This window comes from Anas acuta, chromosome 13 (genome assembly GCF_963932015.1).
Source record: "Anas acuta chromosome 13, bAnaAcu1.1, whole genome shotgun sequence".
Lineage (NCBI taxonomy): Eukaryota > Metazoa > Chordata > Aves > Anseriformes > Anatidae > Anas > Anas acuta.
Genome location: NC_088991.1, coordinates 18,541,798 through 18,562,648, shown reverse-complemented (window position 1 = coordinate 18,562,648; position 20,851 = coordinate 18,541,798). Strand labels below are relative to the sequence as shown.

Here is a 20,851-nt window from a genome sequence, read left to right as displayed (position 1 = left end):
AGTCAAGCAATAGTCCTCATATAGAAGTATCAGATTGCTGTGTAGGTAAACTAATAATAGTAAGAGAACTTGAGGACTTTGTAGAGTATATTGTCAGATAAAATCATTAATGAATATTCTTCTGTTATACTGGGAAAACATGCAAATATCTACATGTTTTGTGTTTTTTGTTTTATTGCTATCAATAAAGACATCACTGAACTTGTGCATTGTTGAATATTAATTTTGCTAATACTGTGCTACTTTGCAGGTGTATGCTTCTGTCGCTAGTACAAACTATTCAGCTTTTTCTGGAATGCAAAGAGACTTATTCACTATATAACTTCAAAATTATTAACACATAATAGTAAAGAGTTTTGACTAGGCAATATCCTGTACAATATAGACATCAAAAAATAACGGGTGGGATTATAAAATGAGGGACTGACACACATAACATGCCCTTGCTCTCTTTTAGGGATAGACCTGCCGTTTATGATGATGCCCCACCCTCTGCTACCCGTCAGCCTACCTCCTGCTTCGGTTGCAATGGCAATGAATCAGATGAACCACCTCAATACAATAGCTAATATGGCTGCAGCAGCCCAAATGCACAGTCCTCTTTCCAGGGCAGGGGCATCTGTTATAAAGGTAAGAGTCATCTATGAGACTAGGTTTTTGTTCCTAGCAAAAACATTTGTAGCAACTTTTTAAAGAAAATAACTAACAGGTAGTGAGTTTATATTGCATATGGCACACTTGGTCTGCTGTTCTTGATAGTGCTTCTGTTTGAGGAAAGTACAGGCAAGAAGTTAAAGAAATAAGATGCTCTGCTTTATCTACAAATCTGTAATATAATTAAAAACAGATATTAGCACTCACTAGTGTTAGATTAGATCTAGTCTAGTTTAGATCTATGTAGATTTAACTTCTAGATCTAACTTTTAGATCTATTTAGATCTAACTTCTCCTTATCATAAGTGTGTCTGCATAGTTTTTGACTAGGTGGGGGAAACATGGTGTTTCTCATGTCCAGCTGCCAAGTAGTTAATGCAAGTCATCAAATTGTTAGAAATTAATTGAGGTTCCATTTGTTTCACTTAGTAACCTTTACTTTAAGTGTTCAGGAGACCTCTTGAGGAAACGGTAACTTAAATGTGGCAGTAAAACATTTATAGCAGCAAGTAGACTGCATAAGCTTTGATTATAATTTAAATGCTACCAGTATGTCAAAATGAAGATTAGATACGTATTTGTAAACAATACTAGTTTGTCCTAATATACACTACAGTTCTTACAAGCAGTTAGATTTTAAGGAGGCTCTTTAGCAGGTCTTTGCTGATGTTACTCATTTGCAGTGATTTTTCCCCAACACCTGCACTAGGGGATATGCAATATGTCCACAGCCAACAGTAGGTCTCACCAGCACTCTAAAGGGAATTGTTTCCTCTACATGATGTAGAGGAAAATACACCAGTAGCTAATATGATAGAGGTAACGCATGCATCCATTGTGGTGTTACTCTCATCTGTCAAGTGATGCTGCATCTTTCTCTCATTTGTTCTGAGTGCTGAGACTGTAGATGAATTTTATTACAGACAGTATGAGGCTCCCTTTGTCCTTTCTTTTCCTTACGTACAATTGTCGAGCTCTGAATGACTATCAATTAAGATGAAATCCTTGTACAAAATGAAACATGTAAAAGGGTTTCTGTGGTTGTTATCCATCAGTGATATGATTTTTATTATATGACAACATTATTTAAGTTCATATTAGAAGTACAAAAAATAACTAGTTTTGGATAGACTGCGATTATGGCAACATGACGTTACTTAAAATGGGAAAAATGAATTGAATATACTGAGTGTGTATCTATTTCTATATATACTCTGATGACTAAAATACCACTTAGTCTGTTTTCTATAGGTGTGAGAATCAGCTGCTCTATAAAGGTTTTGAATGAAGTCATTATGCTTTTTATATCACATTTGCCATTTAGAAATAAGCTGTTCTACCAAAATATGCGTGATCAGCAAAGTTAACATTTAGTGCTCTAGAAAGAAATGTCATAACTATGAAACTTGATTTCCTCCTGACAGGAACACTATAAATTAGGCAGGCACAACGGCCAGGCTCACAAAACCTTCTTAGCCATCTATAATATGATCTGATGTGATTATTGCAGCACCCGCTAGCAGTGCTATTGCAATGGTTCTGACAGTGCCCCTGTTATAAATCCAGGCTTTCAGGGATTTACTGCTCAGCTGAAAGTGCTTGCTCCGTTTCAAACTTAGCTCAAATAGTTCTGAAGAATCTGCATAAATAAGGGTGTAGCATGGGGTAAGGAGATGAGGGGGGGAATACAGCATCAATGACTTTACCACCACCTTTTGCCTTTTTTTTTTCCTTTTTTTTTTTTCCCCTCTTCCCCAGAGTTGTTCTTGAGCTGAATAAAGCCTGCAATCCAGTTACTAGACTAGGTATAAAGTGGTTTGCCAGCCAGCAGATAAGCAGTCTGGGTTGGAATTTAGCAGAAGTATACTTAATTCATTGTGTAGGCTAAAAAAAAAAAAAAAAAAAAAAAAAGAAAAAAAAGGTGAGTAAATGTAGTAGTTTATTGTCATCCAAAAGTGTTGGTCCCGAAAGTCAGAAAAATCTACTCAGTGGTGGTATTTTCAGGTCCTCAGAACTGAAGTTTGGATGGGCCATACAAAATTTTTAACTGAAGTTTATAGAAAAACTCAACTCCACAGAGCTATAACTACATAATGTTTAGAATTTTATCTTACGGTACACCTGTATTGAACACAATATAATACTTATGTAATATTTAAATGATATAAACTAAAATAATTATGCAACAAATGAATATGACTATTAATATGCATTTGCAGCATACAGTTTGTCATTAAGGATCATGATGTGTGCTGAGAACACAAATTGAATAGAGTTCTGAAAGCATGTCTGAGTCTTAACAGGTCATTTAAATTAAATTGGGTCCAAAGGAGTTGAGACCTTACAGCACATACGTGGATGGCAAATAAACAAAGAGCTGTCCCAGCAAGAATGAGAATAGCTCTTCTTTTCGCTGACAGCACTTTGGAATTTCATAATCAGATCACACGACCACTCTCTGCCCATAGTGGAATGAGGCCTTGAGCTAGGGATACCCTCAGTCTGTATATGATATCAGGAGCCTGAAGTCTTTATTTATACAGATAAAGTCAGAAGGGGCATATATGACTAAAAAACATGCTAGCTGACACAGTTTTAACCATAAAGTGGTGGGCAAGGAGAGGAAGATGCTGGATAGACCTGCACTGAGCAAGAGCTAACTTGCTAACTGGTAGGTTTGGGGTGTCTGTGGGGGAAAGTGAGGGGCAGGAGATTGGCAAGGAGAAAACCTGGGGAAGAAGAGTATTAGTCTTGAAGTGGAAGCATGGTATGGATTTGACTTGTCTTGAAATAATTAGTCACTGCTTGGAGACATGCTGGCCTCCTCTTGCTGTGTCTGGGACTTGAGGCAGAAATTGGAAAAGAAGAAACCTTACTCTTTTTGATGTTAGCCAGGTCCCAATTAGGAATAAATTTTTTGAATGCATTTTTTGAATGCATTTGGAAAACCCAAAGAAAAAGTTAAAATATAATTTAAATGCTTTGTTTCAAAAAACCTCAAAGCGTTTTTTTACTCTGAAATCATTTCTTTTAGAATTTCACCTGCATATACTTTATAAATGAATCAACTTCCCATAAAAAAATAGACATTTGGGGTGAAATGCAATGTTTTGTTTTGCCCAGGAACTGAAATCTTTTATTTCACGTCAACCCTACACAATTTCCATCTGAATTCTTTGGTCTACTGATAAGCAGAACAAAGCATTATTTCTATCATGTGATCTACACATGCAGTAGAGATTTTTGGATCTCCTTTTCTTTGTGTTCTGTTCTTCTCCTGATTTTGTGGGACTCTTAAAGCATTTGTAAAGGATGTATATGACATGATTTTAAATTCCCTAAAGACAATACAGATGGGCTGTGTAATTATTGCTGAGAGGTGCTATTTTCTATGTGCTATACAACTCGCATTCATAAAATTTACCTGACAGCCTGAAAAATGTGGCCATCTCAGAATACTCTGAAACAATCCTTCTCAGTATAAAAGCATTTCTAGTTACAGAATTTATAACATATTTAATTTCATATCTCTGTGCATTCAATTCATTCTGAAATGTTTACAGAATATTACAAGATTTATAAAACAAAACTTTCTGTAAAATTTATGATACTTTTCTCTATTAGATTTATTCTGTCCCGTTTCATAGCATGTGTTCATTGTTGGCAGCGTATTGCTGAACTGGGTACTAGAATACATTAGGGGAGCGATGTGTGAGACAGCATAGTTTGCTTATTTCTTATAAGGCTAATTTTTATGACTATCTGTAACAAAGAATGGTGTGTTTGTATCTTTTTATTCACTGATATAGAAACTACTATGTTGGGAGATGTTTGGGTCCCTACAAATTGCATTAAATAGCCTTTTCGTCTCCCCTGCTATGAAGGGAGGCATTTTCCTCTCCCTGTGATGCTTGTTAACACTAGTTGCTAGTTTAAAGAATAATCAGTGAATACTTATTTTAAACTTGCAAGAGGAAAAAAAAAAAAAGAAAAAGAAAAACAGTAAAAACCAAGTATATCTCTTTTTTGCAAAGCTCACAAGGAAATATTGTTACACCAAGCACATACCAGCTTTTAGTTCTGGCTCAGATCCTTTTAGTATTGGCTTAAACATTTGCATTTGTACTTAATAACTAATATAGCTGTAACATAGATTCTATAGAGCATTACCATCATTAGTCCTGGGAGTACTTTTATTTCCTTCGGTAGCAGCGCTGGATGAAACAATTCATGGGAGGGGTTCAAGTAGGAAGTTTCCACTGAAAGGGTCTGTCCAATTTTAGTCAGTATTATATTTTAAGATTTGGGGTAAAATGGGAAGGTAAAATCTTAATATACCAGTGAAGGTTGCCATAGCTTTCTCAGTGATTGCTAATTTAAGAAATGGTGAAGAAGGAAGCTCTTGTTTGGCTGTTTACCAATACCATCTGATTAGCTGTGGTTTTCTGTTTGGCTGAGCAGCTGGCAATTAATGAATTATAGGAAGTAGTCACAAGGTAATGGAATTAGCAAGTGAACATCTGGTATTAAAAATCAGTAAACAGAAGAGCTTTTACGATTTCTTAAATTTGGTGGGAAAACAAATGCCAGTTGACTACGACTGAAGAAACTATATGTACACAGTGAAAAAAAAAAAGCATTTCAAATGGCAGAGTATATATTTTAAAGTGAATGACTTCCCGATACCCTGAAAAAGATGAATGGGATCCAGCTGGCTTTCAGACATACATATCCTATCTTAGTTTTTAGACCAGCTGTTTCCGTTGTTCTTCTCCAATTCTTACAGCAGTTGGAGGTGATATAACTAGCTCAGAAGACCAACAAGTTGACCATACTCTGCATGTGCCTATTTCCAGAGTGTGATAACTCAGAATATATACCTAACTACTGTTCTCATGTACAGAAACAGTAACTCTACCGTCATATTTCTCGTGGTCTATCATATTTAATCTGTCCAACAACTCAGATTTAACATAGCTCTTGCTTACTGTGTCAAGATTATTCTGTTTCTTTGAAAAGCCTAAATATCAATTATGTGCTGTTTTTCAGCCTAATGCATTAGTTAGGGACAGAAAACTTTAGAACACTATTAAAATTGTATTTGATATTAGAATTCAATTAGTTTTAACTAAGGTCAAATGGAAAGAAATATTTAGTATTACCTAAAAATAAAAGGCAGCAATTCAGTTCTTTGCTAACCAAAATTACTTTCTTTCTTTTTCTTCTTTCTTATTAGTAATAGACTTCAGCCACATAGATATGAGCAGTGGTACTTTACGGACACAAAGTCATGGTAGTTTTGGATAGGGGTTCTGACATCTTCAGTCAGTCTGCTGGCTGACTGCTTTTGGTTCCACAGTATGGACCTCTTCAGAGAAATGGGACACTCTGGTTTCTTGATTTTTTAGTCATCTTGTGTATTCAGCTCAACAATGTGGTCCATTTTGAGAATCTCAGTGGTGATTTGGCAAGCGCTGTAAGATCAGGTGTGACACAATGCATTTTCCAGTGGGGAACTAGTGAGCAAATTAATGTCAGAAAACTTATTCTACCAGCATGATGATCAGGTATGATTTTTTGTTACGAGAGTTGAAAACTCTAATCTAGACCTAAATACAGTAGAGTCCCCATTTTTCCTTCCTCTCAGTTTCATTAGTGAGATCTGAATTCCAGCTCTCCTGCCACTGCAGAAGAACCTCAATTAAATATGAAATATCAAGATAAATGTCTGAATAAAATATCGAGGACTCAGATAAACTTCGAAAACCTGCTTGTCAGCAGTGAAATGCCATTAAATCCTCTAGGAACTCATTAATAGATTAACATTTGGAACAGTAATTACAGCTACATTAGCACTAAGAATAAAGAAAAATAAAGGAAAATCTAGTAGCATCATTCCTGTAATTTCTTGACACAAAATGAAGATCAATACTATAAAAAAATCAGAGGTAAGGAATTAAGGTTAAGATGATTATGTCAAAAATAGGTAAGCTGTTCATATATATTTCTAACAAAACTACTGTGGATAAAACTGTTATGTAGTGTTTCGTATTATTTGTGTGGAATACTACCGCACAGGGGTTAGTAGAGGAATATTGAGGTGAAATCAAGGATATATCTAGAAATTGGATGAGTGGATGACTTCAGTGCTGTTAACCTAAATCACAACTAAAATTAACAATGTCAGGCTTTGTAGCTACATTTTCTAAGCTAAAGCAAGACACCATTCTTTAGTAAGACAGAAATATATTACCCTTCAAAAGGATTAAATACTGCAAAAGTCTTTTTTGAGAATTTATGGTACAGCTCTGTAAAGGGAAGAGAAAAGATAAGATGAAGTAGGTACTATAGTTAGATAAATAGGTGAGATCTTGAGAAATGTTTTCATTTTTCATAAAATTCTCACAATCTGTAAATTATATATATATAATTCATTACATTGTAACATGGATTATGAATCTTGCAGATTTATAAAATATGAAGAAATTCAAATGGAGAAAATATTACTTTATTTAGAAATATTTCTCTATTACTGTAAGTGTACTTACTGCAGAACCAAGCTGCACTGCAGTGTGCCAGTGGGAACTGAGCTATTTCAAGAAGAAAAAAATAAAATATATGAAAAGTAACAAGGTTGTAAAATATATAAATGACAAATAAAATGAAGCCATCAATGTGTAAAAAATGTTAAGGTTTTAGATTTGCAATTTTCCTATTTAAATGCCCTCATTGATTTGTTACAAATACTGTTAACCCTGTGTTTGGAAAATGGTGAGGACATTATCACTTGTGTTCTCATTTGTAATAAAATAGATTAACTTGCTGTGAAATTTTAACTAGGCTGAGACACAACAGTAGCTACCTAATGAACCAGAGCACATTGCTGTTAAGTAGCTAAATAGATGCATACTGATTACAGGACTGAAAAATGGATCTGTTTACTTGCAAAAAAAAGAATCTGTTCATGGTGTTATTCATTATAGTAGAGGAAATTCTGCATTACATTTCCACACAAACATTTAGAAATAGACAGTTTCTCTATCCACATGCAGTCTTACATGACAGTACTCTATCATTATTTGTGGTACATAAAATATAGGGAAAATTCCAGCTCCTTTGTTATCTATAGGGAAAGGTACATCTTCCCTGTATATGTAAATTTTTGTAACCAGAAAGACGTTAGATGACATAATCAACTAATTCTCTTAGAAAATGATTCACTGTGTGATTAAGAATGACATTATTATTTGACACATTTATTTCTGCCTGAACATTTCAAACTAAGACCCTGAGTTTGAAGGCAAATTACTTGAAGAGATTATTTTATAGCAAGAGACAATGGGAAGTACAGTTACCAGAAGGAGCTTGAATACTTTGCTTTTCCAAATCATCAGCTTTTGAATTACTCAAATAACTCCCATTTAAGGTGACACATATGTCTGTTTGTGTGATATCCAAGTGTTAATTCATCGTCATATTTGTTCATAGTTGTTGTGTTGTGTTTTTTTTGTTGTTTTTTTTTTTTTTTGCAGAACAGTTGGCATGTCCTCTCCTTGGCTATTCATTTTCATGGTTGCAATAGACAATGAAGTTTACCTAAACTATGCACTCTTCTGTAAAATTAATAATTTCAAAATTGTATATAATTGTATACTGAGTACTCTTTGTGATAAAAAGGGAATAAGTAGTGCCAAAGAGAACTGTTAAAACTAAAATCCAGACAACTTACAGTCAGAGTGGTAGCCTGTTAGCTGTAACCTATTATTTACACAAAGCTATTATTTACACAAATATAAAGTACAGTACATACTGTACTTTTGGGTTGGAAAGGACCTTAAAGACCACCCACTTCCAACCCCCCTGCCCATGGGCAGGACACCTCCCACTGGACCGGGTTGCCCAAGGCCCCATCCAGCCTGGCCTTAAACACTTCCAGGGATGGGGTATCCACAGCTTCTCTGGGCAGTCTGCTCCAGGGCCTCACCACCCTCATAGTAAAGACTTTCTGTCCAATGTCTGATCTAAATCTGCCCTCTTAGTTTAAAACCATTACCTATTGCTACACACCCTGATGAAGCACCCCTCCCCATCTTTCTTGTAGGCCCTTCTTAAGTACAGGAAGGCTGCTGTAAGGCCTCCTGAATCTTTTCTTTTCTAGGCTGAACAACCCCAATTCTTTCAATGTGTCATCATAGGAGAGATAATCCAACCCTCTTGTCATTTTTGTGACCCTGCTGTGGACTCACTCCAACAGCTACATGTTCTTTTATGCTTAGGGCCCTAGAGCTGAGGAGAGCATTCCAGGTAGCATCTCACAAGAGCAGAGTAAAGGCAGACAATCATCCTCTTCAACCTACTGACTGCACTTCTTTTGATGGACAGCCTTGGATATGGCTGGCTTTCTGGGCTTCAAGTACCTGTTGCCATCTCACACTGAGATTTTCATCCACCAACACCCCCAAGTCCTCCTTGGGGCTGCTCTCAATCCACTCATTACCCAGCCTGTACTAGTGCTTGAGATTGCCCCCACCCAGATGCAGGACCTCGCACTTAGCCTTGCCAAACTTCATGATGTTTGCACAGGCCCACCTCTTAAACCTGTCAAGATCCCTCTGGATGCAATTCCTTCCCTCCAGAGTGTTGACTGCACCACACAGCTTTGTGTTGTCAGCAAACTTGCTGAGGTTGCACTCAATACCACTGTCCATGTCACCAACAAAGACCTTAAATAATATCAGTCTCAATACTGACTCCTGAGGACTCCTGACCACTTGTCACAGGTCTCCACCTGAACACAGAGCTGTTGCCTGCAAAACTTTTTGAATGCAACCATCCAGCCAATTCCTAATCCATGGAGTGGTACATCCATAAAATCCGTCTCTCCAATATAGAGACAAGGAAGTTGTGTGGGACAGCATCAAACAAGACGAAGTAGATGACATCAGTTGTATATAAATTATTATTCATATATATGGAAGAATATTTTTGGTGTTTAGTAAACCACTATAAACGTGGTTTACTAAACCGACCATCCCCAGAATAAGTCGCAACTCTTTTTTATTCTTCTGCTCATCTCAGCAATCTTTAAAATCAGTCTTTTGAGATGAAGAAAATAATAACGGCCACTTGAAGATCAGTAGCTTAAACTTTTTTTTTTTTCCCCAGAATTTGAGAATTTATTTAAAATCATTCATTTTTAAAAACTTCAAGATCTTCTGACTCAACATAGTAGATTCATTTTTTAAAACTTACTAACCTTTTTTAATTAGCACTAAAAAATACTGCAATTAAAAGTGTTCCTGTAAGATTTATTAGTTATTGTGTGTTCATTAAATAACAGATAATTGAAGAATCCATTGAGGATTAACAGCTATGTAATAGATACACATCTGTTACATGATTTTGAGGCTCAGTTGTTATTTAATGTACAATAACTATCCTATTAAAGACACATTCAATGCTACGATTTTGGCTGGTGTGATTGGAATAGACAAATAAAACCCCTTGCTATTAGGAGGATCTGTTCTCATATTCCCTTTGCATCATTCTCAAATGAGTCTGTAAATATGAGTTGGGTGTGTTTTAGAGAGATGGCTTTAATGGGTAACAGGATATTCTTAAAAAGTTGATCTTACTGCAAGTGTTATTAATGAATTTCTTAGATAGGTTATTAGCAGAAGCTATTATGCTGGTTATTTATAATGGATAAACTATTAGAATCTAGTGTTCTGTTCCTAAAGCTGTGTTATTGATTTAGCATAGTCTAGCAAAAACTGCACTAAAAATTTGGATGCTGTTCAGCTTATTTTCAAAAACACATGGAAAATTGCCACCAAATAGCCAGAACACATACTTCTTAAAGAAAAATCTTTCAGAGTAGGTTAGAAAGAAAGAAAATTTGCAAGATTCCTTTGAGACAGCTTCCCCAGATTACCCTGAAGTTGTGATTTTTAATGAGGTGGAGGCAGAGGATCTCCCTTTAAAAAAAAAGGGAGGAGTAATATTTCGGTCCTGTGTTTCCACAGGTTTCTACAGGGAGCAGCTGACTGCCATAGATGACGAGATGAGGGCAACTGCAAAGATGCAGTTTCTGGACTTCTGTAAATTAAACATCTACTTGTTAGTGTCTCCCCAGTGGAATTATACCTTTAAGAACTTCATTAGCTGCAACAGACGATTTAAAACATAGAGATTTTAAAATCCTAGAGCATCTCAGGCCATGATCTGCCCCTTTTAGAAAATTCTCATATTGTTTTATTGGTCCTGGGAAAAGGAATGAAGGGGACTAGAATTTTGAATCAATTCAGAAAGAATAATGCATGAGGAATCACTGGGTTGGAAAGGATCTCAAGTGATCATATAATCAATCACATTTCTCAAGACAAGATGAATTATTGCTTGCCTAACCTAAAGATTTTTCCTGGTGGAAATTCCGTATCTCCAGGCAATCTGCAAGTTTAGATACACAGATCTGAAGAATTTAATTTTGCTAAATTTTACAATTTCATACCTCTTTTTTCTCTTTTCCCTAAAGTACTAGGTATATTTAAATTAGAAGCTAATCTCAGGATTTTGTGTGCAAATACGCACATAAGAATTTGCAAGCACAGTCTTGTTTTTGTTAGCAAGTGATGCATTCCATCCAAAAGTGAATTTGTCTTACCAGTACCATAACTTTTAAAATTGGTCTGCATGCTACCCTGAGAAGACGATGCAATGTTTCAGGCACAGAAGTAGTTTTTCTTGTGAGCTTACAAATTTGACGGTGTTTTGTGCCAGTTAATCCAAATCTGAGTTGTTTATTTGAAATGTAACTCATACATGCCTACATGCACTATCTGTAAATAAAAATTAGTTTCTACAAACTGCATGTAAAAACATGCTTTATATTCCTATGTGTGAAAAAGTTAGAAAATAAAGATTTATCAAGGAAAAAAAGGTGTTAAGTGCTGTGTCATGACACTAAGGATGAAAAACTGTGCCTGGGTGCATTGCATGTAGAAGACTCCACTGCTTTTGAGTACAAAAGGCTGTACCGCCCTTTTGATGTGAATTCTGTTCACTGTTTATCTTGGAAAGACTATTTGTTATTGCTATTTCAGCCACTTTCATTTTCTGATTGAACTGCACTGATGCTCATTAATCAAATTGCACAGACCTTGTCTTATTTCTGTTTCAAGGAAAGGATTCAAGACAGCCCTTCTCCAGCTCCATCTCTAGAAGACAGTCAGCGGCCTGGGAGCCACGCTTCCTCCCATCAGAGCAGCAGCGTGTCCAGCTCACCCTCCCAGCTGGACAACACCCCAGACAGAATTGGTTAGTGCTTTGCAGCCTCACACCCCTTGACAACTACTGACCTTAAGAATTTTATCAGGTTTTTGAAGCAAATATTTATTTACTGGGAATCTCAGGAAAGCCCTTGCTTTATTAAAAGAACAAAGGACCAACCAAACACTACCCCCCCAATAGCCAGAAAGTTCATTGCTACAATTTGTTTAATTAGGTTCATCACTATGCGTAGACCAGCCCCTCAGACTCATTCTGTGCCTGCATCCATCAATGCACAGAAGATACTGTCCCTTCTATGGTATGACTGACTAAATCTTGCATGCTGGCATGAGAAAGTGCCTCTGAAAGCACCTGGAGTTGAAAAAGAACAAGAAATGTTTTAATTTGAATGTATGTCAGAAAACTCTCAGATTATATAATGAGTTTTCCACTCCAAAAACCTCCTCTTGTCCAGATGTTTCCTCATTGCAATGAAGGTGAGAGCTTTTTGATTTTTTTTTTGGTCTCTCAACAACAGTTTTCACAGTCTGTGCATTATTGATCTTGTGTTTAAAATGCAAATTTGGATTGGAGGAAGTTTGGATCCTATTCTTGGTGCTTCCAGGAGGGATCTAGGGCAAGTCCATTAACATCTTTTCATGTCAGTGTACGTCAACACTGTTGTCTTCACAGTGACTGCTGCCCATGCAGGCATTGCTGAGCTAGATTTAAACAGCAAAAACAGTGCAGCTCATGGAAGTCATTGTAGTCTTCTCTCCTATCAAATGGCTACTCAGCTGCTTGCTGGGATTTGGGAATTTTGACTGTGGTCCATGATACAGCAACATTGCACTACATAGCACAGTTGGCAATACACAAAATCTAGTTAATAGAGACTGAGCTATTTTCCTTAACATACGCATACTCAGGGCAAGGACTAGAAAGTAGATTTCCCTCAGCTTACATGTATTTAAAATAGGGCTAGAAATACACAGGACAAGAAATGTAACTTTCCTTAGCAACAATGAAAAAGGAACTTTTTTACCTTAATGTAGCTTTTGAAAGCTACTGTAACTTGTTATATTAAAAGTAGCAGCACATACTGCAATCCTCTGAGCTCCAGAAATAGTGCAAAAAGTTTTTTTAAAGAAAGCTAGATTTTATTTATGTTGAACCACAAGTTTCTCTATATTGAAGTCTAAAGCTTATTGTTATAGAGATATGTACATCTACTTCATATACATATGTGGCTTTTTTTACTCTTACAATTTTTGCAATTTTTTGACAATTCTCCTCACTGGAATGGCTTTAAATTCTGTAATTGCCAAAAAGTAAATGTTTTAATCAAATAAGAACAAAGAAAATAAGCATCCTGAAATCATAAACTTAATGTCTCTTTGATTTTGAAAATTTTAAGTGAGGAAATTTTTAGCACCACAGAGTAGAGTATGTTTTTTTTTTTTCCAATTCATCTGTGGGCTGCTATCTCTGTATCTGTATTTATTTATTAAGCTTGCTGCTTTATAGGTACTTGCTAAAACCTAAATATTTTGTTTTACTAAATGCATTTTTCCCCACAATTATTTCTGAGAAGTACTTTTCTAAATTGTTAATTTGAACATTTTATAAGAAATCAGATTCCTCACAGTAATAATTTTAGTTCCGTCCTGGTATCTTTTTTTTTTTTATCAACTTGAGCTTTTGCTACATATTTGGCTCTAACTGCTGAATTAGGAGATTTATGGACAGTGAAAATGGTCAGTTGCTTTAGAAATTATACAGTATAAATAAATGTTAAAATATCAAACTATTGACAAAAAGGTATAATTTAATATTTTCCTCTTTTCTGACATTTCTTTACTGACAGTGTTATATAGCTGTGCACTCTGATTTTTTTAGCTATGTTGACCAACAGCAGGGAAGGAGAACTCATTGATCAAGAAACCGGGACAAGCCTAAAAAAAATGCAAAAGGAGAAAGGTAAAATTAAACTGTTTTCTGTCTCAGGCATTTAATTGCACTTACATGTTGTATTCCTTTCTCTAGTATTCTGCATATGCAATGACGTAATAGCATAAATCTAAGAAAACTACGTGCCTAATTGCAATGAATAACGTATCTGGTGAATTTAGATCACATTCTTCTTAGGAAGTGTTAACAATGATATCTTTGCTTCCCTCTGTTTAGACCATATGGGAGTAATACCTTGCTGGTCTTTTGACTCAATTATTTATGAAGTCCCTAGCAACTATTTGATTAGTCACACAGTGTTGTTTCTTTTCCTCCAGTGGATGTGTGTACAGGCTACTCTAATGCTGGTACGTAGGTGAGAGAAATATTAGACATTTTTCACGTCTCGTAATATTACATCAACTCACAAGTGAGAGGCAGCAAGGGAGGAGGTGAAGCTTGATCTGTAGAGTTTGTTTGGTAGGCCGGGAAGTGCCTCCTCTGCTCATTTCTCCGTGCTCTGATTGTTGGGTGCTGGTGAAAATGAGTATGTTGGTGTATGCAGGTAAGCCCTGGGGAGGTGTCACAGTCGCAGACAGAGATGTGGCATCTGCAGCTGCATGTAGAGGAGGAAGAAGGCATTTTGTTTCCTTAGAAATACAAAAAAAAAATAAATCATTCGTATTAGTAGACAAAGTTTATTCTGGCAGTACATACAGAGAGCACCAGACAAACTGAGTGTCTGCAAAAACAAGATGACATAAAGCTGAAGAAATGAAGGAAAGCTGAAGGTAAGTGTGAAGTGAATACTAGAAAATATGCTTCCAAAGCATATACCAAGGAAGTTATTTAGATTTTAAGGCAAAAGATGGGAAAGAAAAGTAAGAGAAGAAAGTGTCCAAAAGAGGAGACAACATAAGCTAAATGTACTTAGAAGTCTACTGAAAATAGGAACATTTTATCATAAATGAAAATGCAAAGTGATTTTTATTTTGGCTGAGGGAATTTTAGATTATCTAAAAAAATCAGACAAACTCAAATCCTTAGGCTTATGATTGCACTCTCTGTGTTTATTTTCTGAGAGAACTTAAATGCAATTTACTATAACCATAAACAATTGTATGAGCTACTCAAAAAAAATAAAAAAAAAATTGAAGACTCCATGTGCACTGTGGTTCCAGAGTTCTAAAAAATTATTTGGGCATATTCATGGAAAGGATGACCACCTTATTGGGCATCTTACGACTGCATTATCATGGGACGGATGCTGAAATTTTAAAAGCACCAACAGCATATATCCTTCTATAGCTTATATCCAACAGTTTCAAGCTGAGTTCACATTAAGCAGTGAGGTAGACCTATATTTCATCTCTTTTAGGAGCCTCTGGTTTACAGGGTGCAAGCACCCTCTAATGATGAACTGCACCAGAAAGATACAGTCAGTATTCTGCTTCTGAAAATCCTTAGCCTGTCACCCCATACAAGTTGTTATTATTCCTCTGTGATCTTTATCAGTCCAAAATACATTTTTTGTTCCTAACAGTAGGAACAAATAGTTCTCTGTATAATCACTTCGGGCTCTGTTGCACCTCAAATATGTTGAACAATTTTCATACTCAGATGTGGACAGTCACTGAAGAGTATAATGTCTGCTGGGTTGCTCAGCAGAAAATATCCATATAATTTGTATACAGAACAAGCTTTGTTTTTCAAAACCTGCCATTACTTTTACTAAGGCAAAATATATTTACCATGGAAAAGATTTTCAAAGTTATTAAGAAGGAATGTAGTTAAAATAAAAGTATCAACATTTATTAAGTATGACAAGTAAGCGGTTTATACAACCATGGCAAACATATGTTTTCACATCTGCTTTGAGTAATATCATCATGATTTTAAAAATGATTTATAGCTCTGCAGGCCATAAAATGCCAGCTTTGCTGTAAGTTGGAAGTTTTCAAACAACAAAGAAATTATTGAAGGAGTATATTGAGCATGTTTTTGTTACACACCTTCTTATATCTTCACATATCAGAGCACTCTGTAACAATTAAGATAGCAACAAATGAAAATTAACTAACATTTCACAGTAGTACTACTCATGTGAAAGTGTAGCATGAAAAACAGTAAAACTTATTGTAATTATAGTAAGCAAATACTGTGATATGCCTCAGGACACACAGTTTTGTTTTCCATCACCCATTGAAAGTGATCTCAGCACCATACAAAAATGTGTCAGTTTGTTCTCATCAAAGTAATTCCACGATATTCAGGGCCAAAGAGCATATAGCTTAATGGTTTTTCTAAAAAAAAGACAGTTAATATAAAATTATTCCAATTATACTGAGCTGTTTGCATATGTTGAAGGGACAAAATTTACAGATTTAATGGCCATCTCAGTGCAGAGGCTGGTTACAGACCATACGTTTAAGCTTGTTGAAGGAGCAATGCCATTAAATCTCAATTACTCCACATCCTTTCATCATCTTTTTAGGAAGTACAGTCAGGCTCAATATTAGAAGACAACTAAATCAAACATCTTTATAGGTCAGCCGTTTTACATTTTATACAAAGTATTTTATACTATTATATTCTGGGCAGACATCTTTAACCAGTATGGTACACAAGTGTTCTGGCTGTGCGTCCGTGTCAGGGTGTGAGTGAAAACCATATGAAAGGTAATGTGTACTTTATTTTAAAATTGCTAATGAAAGGAACCAGAGATAGAAAATCCTCCACAAAACATAGTCCCCAAATGTTCACAGAGACTTAAACACAAGTTCTTCCTGCTTGCGCTTAACTGCTATTTCTGTTTTTAAACACTAACATTTTAGCTGCACAATTGCTCACAGTAACTAAAATTTTAAATTTTCCTGCTTCAGTGTTTAGCATGGAAAAAAATCTCTTATTGCATCAGAAAGGATTTTGTTAGACATAAGCATTATGGAAATACACAAATGAAATCTTACATTAGAAAGGCTAAACAAGCCAGAAAAGTCTTTAGCCATACCTGCCAGTGGGATTTAATTGCAGGTACAATTATTCCATGTGACTGTATGGCAAAAAATATTTTAAACTCCTCATAGGATGGAATAATAAAAGACACTAGCATAACTCTTTCCATAGTGAAGTCAATGGGAGGGATTGTGATGTCTTCAATGGGAACAGAGTTTGGCCAGAGCCTAGTATTTTGAACAAAAGCTCCCCCAGCTGATAGTACTGGTCATTATTCCAGACAGGAATGGTAAATACTGCCACGAGTGTTATACCTCCTGGGCCAGTGGCATGCCAAGACCCTGGTGAGATGCGGGCATATGCCAGCCCTGCCCCTCTGCTGTGAGTTTAGCAGGGGGTAAGCAGGACCTAAGGGCCCCCAGGGAACCATGACATGCTTTAACGGGGCCTTCACATGGATGTCTGGGGAGCTGGAGCTGCACCCCACCTTAACCAGAGTAAAAATTTGTGGGAAATTTTCATAAATGACCAGTTCAAGTACTCTTTGAGTAGAAATGAGGACTGGATTTGTCGAGAAAGTGATTTGCTCTGAATCTCCCAGAGCTGCTCAGTGGCGATGCTACCTCCTTTAGCCCTGTCATCTTCATTCTCAGAGCACAACTCTGGACCCAGTGCCTGTGAACAGTAGACGGTAGTCTCCAAACCTGGATCTGGCAGCTATCCCTTTTCATTCTATTGAAGGCCACCTTTCCATTTGTTAGTTCAAGGGAATGGGAATTTTGGATCATTTCTGTCAGCTACACAAAATATTTTCAGATGGCCAGAGACTATGGTAATGAAAGCAGAACTATATTTATTGAATCTCTTTGGCAGAAAAGAGACTTTATGCCGTTTAAATTAATCATTGCCAAAGGGCTGGGTTACTCGTGATGTGAGGGGAGAAGAAAGAGCAGGTGCAGAACACCTGAAACAGCAACAGGCCCACAGTGGTGGGGGATGTCCTCCAAAGGGAGGACTTTTCCAACAATTAATCTGAAAGCATCCAGATGGAGAGTGCAAGGAATAAAAACAGGAACTACGAGTACGAAGCTGTAACATGCATCATCTATAGAAAGTCTACGAGAGGTGCCAACACTTCAAATGTTCACTATGCTGTTTCTTTGACATACCAGTACTCACATGGTAAAGATATAATGACAAATAAGCAGTTTTCTGTAGGATCATTCTCATGAACCTCCTCTTGAGATACATGAAAAACATCTGAAATTAGAAGTGAATTCAAGGTCCTTTTGATATCTAAGTGTGATTAACTTAGAGCCACAGGAGTTGTTTCAAGCAGTGGATGCGGTAATACTTGGATTTAAAGGCTGCAAAGTTTTCTTTTTCCAAAAATCTCAAGTGACTTGCATAGCACAAACATTCACTAGAAAATTCAGAGATATTTTTATATTTTCTGTCCTCTGAGAAAAACAAGGGATAATAAACACAGTGCTGTATTCTGTGTGAAGGCTTTTTCCACAAGTTTTTGTTGTTGTTAAACTTAACCTGCAAGTGAACTGACAACTGACAAAATGGTGGCCTAAGAGTAGAGGTGATCTTTCACGAGTCAATCAATCCAAGCAAACAAACAAAAAACCCCAGACCATGAAACTGAGGCAAACTCTTTTTAACACTTAGATTCACAATGTATGTGAATAGAAAAGAGTTCTAATTTCTACAGGGTATGGACTCATGTCATTATGACTGTGCATTTAACCATTGCTTAAACATTTATAAATACAAGTGTAATTAGTTATGCAAGAGACTTTAATGAAATATTCCAAGGTCACATCTTTTATATTAAGTTTATAGTGGTTGTTGTAAGTAAATAAATTTACTTCATTTTCAAAACCAATTTAACAATGCCATTCATCTGGAGTGAAATACCTACTTTATCTGTAATATCTTGTCATACGGACCAAGACAGTTTCTTACGTTGATATATAATTTATTTATATATCTTATTTATTAAATTTCTATGGCTTTAATATATTGCTGTCTAAACACTATGGTGAGCCTAGGTAAATATGCTGAAATATGAAATTCTCTTTACTCAGAAGGCTTTGGACCAAATTTTTTTTAGCAATTTTTATAGGCTCATGGCATGAAATGGATAAATAAGAATGAAACGAGACAGATACGTGGTATTGCATAGAATCATAGAATGGCTTGGGTTGGAAGGGACCTTAAAGATCACCTAGTTCCAGCACCCCTGCCATAGGCAGGGACACCACCCACTAGATCAGGTTGCCCAGGGCCTTGTCTAACTTGGTCTTAAAAGTTGCTTCTCTCCAAAGTCAGGTTGTCTCTTCAGGGTTTGCCACTTTCACTTTCCCCTGAATGCTGTGAATTGAGTTTTCTATAGGTCCATCTTACTGAGCTATAGCAGATTTGAAAGGCATAAAAGTGGAAGGGGGGGGGTGGAATCGCTGAATGGCACCTGGTAGCTTTTGGATTGGGCCCAGTAATCTTTTCCTTAGAGTTAATTCTCACATTAAAACTGACCCTTTGAATTCTCTGGTTCATAATACCTCTGATGCAAAGTCATTAACCTGAAAACTGCAATTGATGACATTCTTAATCGTCATGAGTTATTTAATAAGCTTGCCTTCAGTCCTCATTAAGAGCAGTAAGATACAAAAAATACGCATCCTGAAAGATTGCTGAGAGGTTTTCTTATGTTACACAGATCCTTGAGATCTGTGGGAATGTACTGATGCAGGCTGAGCTTCCACCTGCCTCCACTCTGACCCTGCCGTAGGTACCAAACCTGCTCCTGAGAAATTGTGTTTGTGCATTTGTGTGCTCAAGTGTGTAGCCATGTGTATGTGTAGGGAAGGAACAGCTTCTTCTCAGTGTGAATTCATCCAGTAAGCAATCTTAGACTGTCACCGCTTGAAATTTTGGCTTGCACAAACAGTACATGTTACTGAAAAACATGTCATTTCTAGCAAGGACAACAAAGCCTCTGTGATCAAACACTTGTTCACTAGGAAACTGCTTAGAAGCCAGCAATTGCTGCTTTCAGTATAGGTTTCTGTTATAAAAAAAAATAATAATAAAAGAGAGATTTTGGCATGTTTCATGCATTTAATTTAAGCCAAAGGAAGTGATACAAACTGGTACAAATTTAAATTAATAACAAAAATTGCTGTTTATTGTGACAGATTTGCAATATTTGTGTCTGAGAATGAGCTTCAAGATACTCATAGAAACTGCACTGTATAAAAGATAGGTTTAATTTCTAAGGGATACTGATTGTGAACTGAGTTGCTATGTTACCCATAGAGATATGTTCTATTTGGTTGAAATCCCAAGTGACACAGTCACAGCCATGGTCCTGGCTCCAGAGCCTTTGTTTCAGTCAAGAACAGAGAGGGCCAAAACCACTCTGGATTATGACAGCAATACATGCTCCTGCTGTCAGAGAGCAAATCAAGCCTTTATAGCGTCGGTGGACTTCTTTTAATAGCTTTTTTCATATTATCTGCTTTACTTTGGAAATGAAGCAGTATACCTGAAAGAGTGGACCACCACCGTAATAAGCAATCAATATAATAGGATCCAGGTTAAGTTTCACAGAGACACCTTGGGAATAAATTTAGCACACTAAAGGCAGCAGAGAGATTGGCTGTTGGTGTTTTTAAGTATCTCATCAATGCTTCTTTGACACACCTGTGCACAGTATTAGGCCAGCCTTTGTAGCTTGTCCTAGGTGGATCAGACTTCTAGGAGTTTGAGACATTACTCTTATCTCTAACTGTATTTTGCCTGAATACCTGTTAAAAATCAGCCCCTCAGTATCTCAGTCATATTTCAAACTATGAGTTGGATTCCTAAGTCATACTGGAATTTTGTTAATTTGTGACATGTTTGTAATACTTTGTCCTATCAATAAATATGTTAAACATAATTTTCCTCATAAGTTTGGTTGCGAGTACACAGACTCACTTATACTTCTTTTTTTTTTTTTTTTTTTTAAATC

General features: G+C 36.3%; 1 protein-coding gene across 3 annotated transcripts in view; it reads left to right on the top strand.

The window, feature by feature from the left end:
• The window catches only part of DACH2 (dachshund family transcription factor 2), a 285,031-nt gene that overhangs the window by 221,369 nt on the left and 42,811 nt on the right, over window positions 1-20,851 (top strand). For all 3 annotated transcript variants that reach the window (XM_068697510.1, XM_068697509.1, XM_068697512.1), the window contains 3 exons: window positions 458-630; window positions 11,835-11,970; window positions 13,822-13,902. In XM_068697510.1, coding sequence (XP_068553611.1) covers window positions 458-630; window positions 11,835-11,970; window positions 13,822-13,902 — 390 coding nt within the window. The remainder of the gene's footprint in view (window positions 1-457; window positions 631-11,834; window positions 11,971-13,821; window positions 13,903-20,851) is intronic.